This window comes from Procambarus clarkii, chromosome 28 (assembly GCF_040958095.1).
Source record: "Procambarus clarkii isolate CNS0578487 chromosome 28, FALCON_Pclarkii_2.0, whole genome shotgun sequence".
NCBI lineage: Eukaryota > Metazoa > Arthropoda > Malacostraca > Decapoda > Cambaridae > Procambarus > Procambarus clarkii.
Window position 1 is genome coordinate 25667679 of NC_091177.1, and position 7767 is coordinate 25675445.

The 7767-nt window shown below is 40.3% G+C and overlaps 1 protein-coding gene across 1 annotated transcript; it reads left to right on the plus strand.

Moving 5' to 3' along the window:
• Positions 1-3217: 3217 nt before the first annotated feature.
• LOC138369445 (general transcription factor II-I repeat domain-containing protein 2B-like) lies at positions 3218-3883 on the plus strand. The gene has a single exon (XM_069332689.1). It carries the CDS (start codon positions 3218-3220, stop codon positions 3881-3883), a length of 666 nt encoding a protein of 221 aa, XP_069188790.1.
• Positions 3884-7767: the final 3884 nt, after the last annotated feature.

Genomic DNA, 7767 nt, shown 5'->3' on the forward strand with positions numbered 1-7767 from the left:
CTACGGACAGGCGTATGGCACTGTGGTATATTTAGTAACAAAAGGGGCAGACAACACTGCTCATATCCAAAGCTGGGGGTGGCACCGTTAAAGAAACGGTTATTGCCACAATTAGAATTAACCCTCCTACTGGTAGATGTTTGATTGGCTCATTACTTGGCCAAAACTTTAAATAATCTCCACTTTACTTAAACATTGTTATAAGCAGATACTGAGGCTGTCTTACAGTGGGTAAGAAATAATAACAACAAAACTCCCTACGTGTGTAATTGTGTTACACAAGTCATTGTGATTACTGTCACTGTTCCTACTGAGACACCAGAACCACCTCCGACTCTGGCAATTGATTATAGTCAGTGCTCTGAGTTAAGTAAATTACTAGGTTTAACCCCAAATGGTGTTTGATTTCCTGAACAGAATGGGAATCAAACACCAATTTCCTAGTCCAATAGAGTACTTGTTCAAGCGAGCCCAGATTGAAACCTATGGGATGGATTATGGAAACTCTGATAAATTATAAATTAGTAAAAGATCTGATTTGACTTGAACATTAACAATATACATAGATACAGAGGATGCCTGGAACATTCCAAAATAGACTTGGATGTAAAGAATCTAATGTTACTCCCTCATCACCACATGATCAGCCAGTTAATTGTGTTATACATACACAAACACGGCACCTTACATGGTGGGGTACTAGATACTCTCATCGACCTGAGACCACAGTTCTAGCATCCTAAAGGTCGTCAAACTTAAAAGTTTATAATAAAATCTTGTGTAGTCTGCCGGAGGTATAACACTCGGGTGTGCCCTTATCCAGGATCTCCACCACTTCCCAGAGAATGAATTGTCCACCTTCGTCCTTTTGAGACCACTGGGGTAGACTACACAGGAGCATTAACTCTCACAGTCACCAAGGACAAAGTTTCAATGAAAGCATTCATTTCCCTCTTCACCTGTGCCACCACAAGAGTATGCTTAGAGGTGACTCCCGGCATGAGTGCTGAGGCATTCTCACAAGCATTTTGCAGGTTTGCTGCCCATCAATCCTGCCCCAAGTTAATGATCTCAGACAATGTGTCAAACCTGGTGGCTGGGGAAGCCTGTCTGCGAGAAATATGGAATCACCCAGAGGTACATACTGCCTTCAAACAAAGGCAGTCCCACAGGAAATTCATACCAACCAGAGCACTGTGGCATGGAGGTTTCCATGAATGAATGATACGTACGGTAAAACCTTGTCGAAGAAAAGCCCTACACTGTCAAAGGATTGACTTGCAGGACCTCAAAACCGTTGTCATGGAATAGAAGATCCAGTCAACAACCGATTACTAGCCTACCTCTCCGATTACATTTCCCAACGAGAACCACTGAGTCCATCCTATCTGATGTATGGGGGACTTCTTAGCCCTCTAGTGTTCCTAACGGATGAGGAACCATAAGATCCTTCATATGTCAGAGGGAGTGACTTAGTCCAGAGTTTCAAACACCTCTCACGAGTGATAGGTCGGTGGAATTAAGTATGGACTTGAGAATATCTAACTGCTCTGAGAGGGAATCATTATAGAGCAAGTAGCCCTACACAAATATTAATCTAAAACCTTGTGATATTGTTCTGGTAGAACAATATCGTTCAGATTGGCCCATAGGTAGAATAGCTTCTGTGTATTCAGACCACCAAGGTATCTTGAGAATAGTGAAAGACAAGTGCCGAGGCACCATTACTCTTAAAACTTTAGAAAAACTAGTTCCTCTAGAGCAGGGGTGGGCAACCTCTGGCACGCATGCCAAACTTGGCACGCTGATGACTTGTCTCTGGCACGCAAGAGCATAGGTTACCCTAAGCACAGATGCAAGCACATGTTACGCTAAGCACAGACAAAAAAAAAACTACTTTCCTTGGGGATATAAGCTTACATGCCATGACAGTATATGTTAGTCCTGGTGGTGAAGAGGTTTAAGCTCTACGAAGCTAAAGAGGTCTCAAGAAAAAGAAGTTGATCTTGTTGCCATAGTTACCTTCTTTTTTTACGTCATCGGTCATGCCGATGTATGATGATTCTCCTCTATTTACTTTGGCTCATATTTTATGTAATAAGCCTTTCTAACCTAAAGGCTGCACCCATAACCATAGTGTACACTGACAATCATATCTGTGAAGGCAAAATACGCCATGCCTGCCCACCTTTAAAAATGAATTTCGTAAACTTTGAATTTAAACCCCCACAACATCTCCCCCCCCCCCCCCACCTAAACCTCATGTGTTTGAATGCCGCCCGACTTCAGTTTGACGCATATTAATTAAACTCACTTTACTATCTAAATCTAAAGCATCTTCACCTTCGAAAGGTAAAGAAAGATAAGAATTCTTATGCTCTCCCCTTCTCTCCATTGACGGCCGTAATATAACCAATCAATAAAATAATAGTGAAATCAACAGTCCCTCACCCCCATGAAGGCCCCGAAATGAACACATGTTCAGACGATCTCAGACTCGTAACTCTCTCTCGCAGTCTTGCTTCGTAGTGTTTCTCACAGTTGCTCACTTGCCTCCTCCCCGAGAAGAAGGTCAGTACTTCATCTCCAGGTGAAAATTATTCCCCTTATAAATCAATAACTTTGTGAAACTCAATATCATTGTAAGAATAGTCTTAATCCTTAAATTCACACGTGCTCCCTAAGAGATGGTTGCTCTTGCATCACTACCTGAGCTGAAATATGTAAAACAGTTGTGAACGAATTCTCTACTCGGCAAATTGACATTTCAATAGTAGTATCCGTCACAACAGATGGTGCCCCAAACATGACTGGTGAGAAGGCAGGATTTGTAAATCTGTTTGCAAAAAGTGTTGGTCATCCACTGATTGGCTTCCATTGCATCATACATGAGGAGGCTTTATGTGCAAAAGTTGGCCTAAAGGAACTGCAAGAAGTGATGCAAACAGTTACTAAGGTTGTTAATTACATTTGTGGTCGGCCTTTAAATAAAAGACAATTTCATACTCTACTGGATGAGGTAGAATCTGTGTATAAAGGACTGAAAATGTACAACCATGTTCGTTGGCTTAGCAGAGGCTTGGTTCTGAAACGATTTATTGAATGCTTAGATGAGATAAAGCTCTATTTGAACGACCAACAAGTGTCATACCATGAATTTTCTGACATCATGTGGGTTTGACTTGATGTTATGTTTTGTTACATAAAAGCTTTTGAAATGAAGCTTAAAGTTTTTAAGAGGGATGTAGATAATGAGAGATTTAGATACTTTCCAAACCTAAAGAGGTACATCAGTGATCTAAAAGATGACAGAACAGACCACAAATGTCTTCAAAAGCTGTTTGTAAACATTATCGAGTCAACAGTTTGGCAGTTCTCTACAAGATTTGCCAAATTCAGAGAACTGGAAGACACAGTAAAGTTCATCAAATTTCCAGACAGCATCAAAATGGATGAACTAAACTTGCAAATGTTTTCATGGATAGACATGGATGATTTTGAGATGCAGTTGATTGATTTTCAGAGTAGCTCAATTTGGAAGCAGAAATTTGTTGATCTTAGAGTTGACTTGGAAAATATTGAAAGAGAGAGATTAGAGATGAAAGTAACAAAGAGAAATGCGGAAAACGAAGTATTAAGGACTTGGAATACTATTCCAGAAAATTATGTCTGTTTAAAAAACCTTGCAACAGCATTGCTAACCATGTTTTCGTCTACATATGCTTGCGAATCTTTGTTCTCAATTATGAACTTTGTTAAGTCTCGTAACAGGAGTAGCATGACAGATGAAACTAGCGCTGCATGCATATCTCTCAATGTTACTAAATATAAACCCGATGTAAAATCTCTGTCATCAGTTATGCAGCAGCAGAAGTCTCACTGACAGTATATAAAAGGAGTCAACAAGTTTTTTATCTGTTGTATTCTATTAAAGTCACAAAAGCTTAAAGGCTGTTGAAATGTATTTCTGAAGGCTAAATAATTTTTTTTTCTTTTTTTTGTATACTATGTTTTACTGCACTGAGGTAATTTATTATTTTTTCGTTTAAAAAGTTCTTAAGATATACCAAATATGTTCTAAAAAAAATGGTTGGCACGTGGAAAAAGTTTGTGTCAGAGACTTGGCTGATTTTGGCACGCACTCTCAAAAAGGTTGCCCACCCCTGCTCTAGAGCTTGCAGGAAATGAAATCAGTCAAAAACTAATCACACATGAAGTTTCTGAAAGGAACGTATGTCATAGAGGACTGCAGCACAACAGTGCAGACAAACTCAAACAATTCCAATACTTCTGAAAGTGGAAACTGAAAAACTGGCCTACACTAAATGACAGAATTAAGGAACACAAAAGAAGTGTTAAGTCTGCAGACACAAACAATGTTCTCTTCTGTCATGCTAGGGATTCTAATCATCCTATTGATAGGTCTTCCACTAAAATAATCTTTCCTACCTCTACTCTACACAGACGTCGTCTTGTCGAATCGGCTCTGATTCACATCCTTCCCCAAATGAACCTTAGTCCTGGCTTTGTTGCTGTTGACTCTTCCCTTTCTCAGTATGTACTCAAACGTTCTAAACTTTCAAACAAACGTGACCAAACATAAGCTCACCCTTCCTTTTATCTTGGATTTCTTTCTCTTATTTTCTTTTTCGATCTCATTCTTACTGCTCTTGTTACACCTTATCTTCCGTACCTTTTGCCTTGCTCGTATCTTCCTCAAAGATTTCCATCTCCTCACCTCTCTCTCTCTCTCTCTCTCTCTCTCTCTCTCTCTCTCTCTCTCTCTCTCTCTCTCTCTCTCTCTCTCTCTCTCTCTCTCTCTCTCTCTCTCTCTCTCTCTCTCTCTCTCTCTCTCTCTCTCTCTCTCTCTCCCTCTCTCTCTCTCTCTCTCTCTCTCTCTCTCTCTCTCTCTCTCTCTCTCTCTCTCTCTCTCTCTCTCTCTCTCTCTCTCTCTCTCTCTCTCTCTCTCTCTCTCTCTCTCTCTCTCTCTTGCCTATTTAATGCCATTGCCTCCCTCGTCTCATCCAGCTCCTGTGCCAGGTAAGTTCACCACGGGCTCACCATAGCCCGTGCTACTTGGAACTTTTGTTCTGAGTAGCTGAAACTAAAACAACAACAACCTCGTCTCATCACAATCGACTTGATAACGGTCCAGTACGGACCGAAACGTCGTCGTCTCTTCAATTTATAGTGTGTGGTTTGGTCAACATTTTTCAGCCACATTATTGTGACTCATCATCTTCAAACTCAAACAATTGTATAGCTCTGAGTAAATACAGCTGAATATAAATCGAAGACTGAATTTGGTAAAATTATTATTAACTGAGATAGTTTCTATGGGCCTCAGTGGATGGTCAGTGATCAGTAGACTGAATTGGATACCCATGTGTATGGGAAGTAGGCTTACAGGTTCCGGAAGATGAGAGGAAATGCCAATACTGTGGAGAAATGCCCGACAGACCGCTGGAACATTATCTAACACAGTGCACAGTTACAAATCCATTAAGATTTCAACTTAGATTCAACAGGGCAGAAGTTGTTAAACACATATGGCAAAATCTTACTGAAGCGACCACACAAGTCATAAATACTCATGCTCCGCCCAAGTAAAACAGAAACACGCAATGCCACTGATCTCACTGCTGACCCAGAGCCATACATTCAATCCTCCAATCAATCCGATCACATTAAATCCTCTAAGCAAATTAAAATGTAATCAAGCTAGGAAACCTAGTATAACCCGAGTTTGCAGGACAGTGAAATTACTTAGATTTTCCAACACCTGTACCTCTAACACAAATAGGTGAATACAAGTAGGTGAAAACACACACACACACACACACACACACACACATAAGCCTCACAGGATTAATTGAATTCTATGACCAGGCAAGAAAGAGAGGAGTGGGCAGACTGCATATTTTTGGATTGCCAGAAAGCCTTTGACACAGTACCACACAAGAGGCTAGTGAAAAAAACTGGAGATGCAGGTAGGAATTTTTTTTATTATTATTTTCTACCACAGACGTGGATACACATTTACAATGCTAACCAGCATATATACATTTTCTTCTGTCCTCCATGGACAGGGTTAGAGATGTGTTAAACATATAGTTCAGGGTTTTATTGAACAATCAACCACAGAAGGTGATTCGGTGCTTTTAAAATGCTAAGCTAACCTACATACGTAAATACATAGATACACAGATTTACGTATGCCCTACATAAAGTGTTCAATGTGTCTTTTACATAGTGTTATTAATGTGCATTTACAAAGGTGAAATGTAATTCTGATCAGCTTCCATATATACTTTATACACATACACACACACTCATATACATACATATATACACACACATGCATGCACATACATTTGTCTCTTTTACTCTGACAGGGTGAGATAGCTGATAAAGAAACTTGTGTGCAATTAAGCATTTAATCACTGAAGGTGATTAAGGTGCTTTTTCAAGCTCAGGTTATATAGTTACATCACATACATACATTGTATAATTGATACATTACATGGTCAATCTTGGGTACAAGTCCAATATATCATCAAGTGTTCCAGTACTCATATAGTAATTACAGGGTTCAGCATACCTTAGCCCAGGAGGGCGAAAGTCAGTCAGTATGGGACATTCTACAATATAATGTTCAAGAGAGTGCATGTTTTCTCTTTCACACAGTTGACACATTGTGTACTCGACATTTGGGTTTGGAGAAAGCTGCCAGATACATCTATATCCCAGGCGTATTCTGGCCACTATAACATCACATTGCCGGGTTCTTGTTCTATTAGTCCCATATGTGAATGTCTCCTCACGATATCTATCATAATATTTAATGCTACAACTTTCAGGTCTTTGCGAATTTGCTAGGTTGGTGAGATCTTCATTAGATATTTGTTTAAGTATTCCCTTTGTCATTGCTAATGAAACACCCATATCAATTTCTACCACTGGTTTTCGACTGGCTGTCTTTGCAAGCATATCAACAGTGTCATGCCTTGAGATGCCAAGAGGTGAAAGGGAAGGTACTCCATTGGATTAGGGAGTACCTAAGAAACAGAAGGAAACGAGTCACTGTGAGTGGTGAGGCCTCAGATTGGCGAGACGTCACCAGTGGAGTCCCGCAGGATTCAGTCCTTGGACCTATGCTGTTTCTGATATATGTAAATGATCTCCCAGTGGGTATAGAATCGTTCGTCTCATTGTTTGCTGATGATGCAAAATTTTTGAGAAGGATTAAAACAGAGGATGATAGTAGGAGGCTACAAGATGACGTAGACAGACTGAATGAATGGTCCAACAAATGGCTACTAAACTTCAACCCGAGTATATGCAAGGTCATGAAACTAGGCGGTGGAAACAGGAGGTCAAACACAGGATACCGAATGGGAAATAAAGTACTTTATGAAACGGACAGAGAGAAAGATCTAGGAGTTGATATCACACGAAACCTGTCTCCTGAAATCCACATAAAAAGAATTACATTTGTGTCATACGTGAGGCTGGCTAACATCAGAACAGCCTTCAGGAACCTGTGTAAGGAATCATTCAGAACCTTGTACACAGCATATGTAAGACCAATTCTGGAGTATGCGGCCCCAGCATGGAGCCCGTACCCTGTCAAGCACAAGATGAAGCTACAGAGAGTTCAGAGGTATGCCACTAGGCTAGTCCCAGAACTAAGAGGCACGATTTACGAGACAAGGCTGCGTGAAATGCACCTCACGACACTGGAAGAAAGAAGAAAAGCAGAGACAT

Coding starts and splice junctions, on each gene's coding strand:
- LOC138369445 (XM_069332689.1), top strand. CDS start 3,218: ATGAAGCTTAAAGTTTTTAAGAGGGATGTAGATAATGAGAGATTTAGA.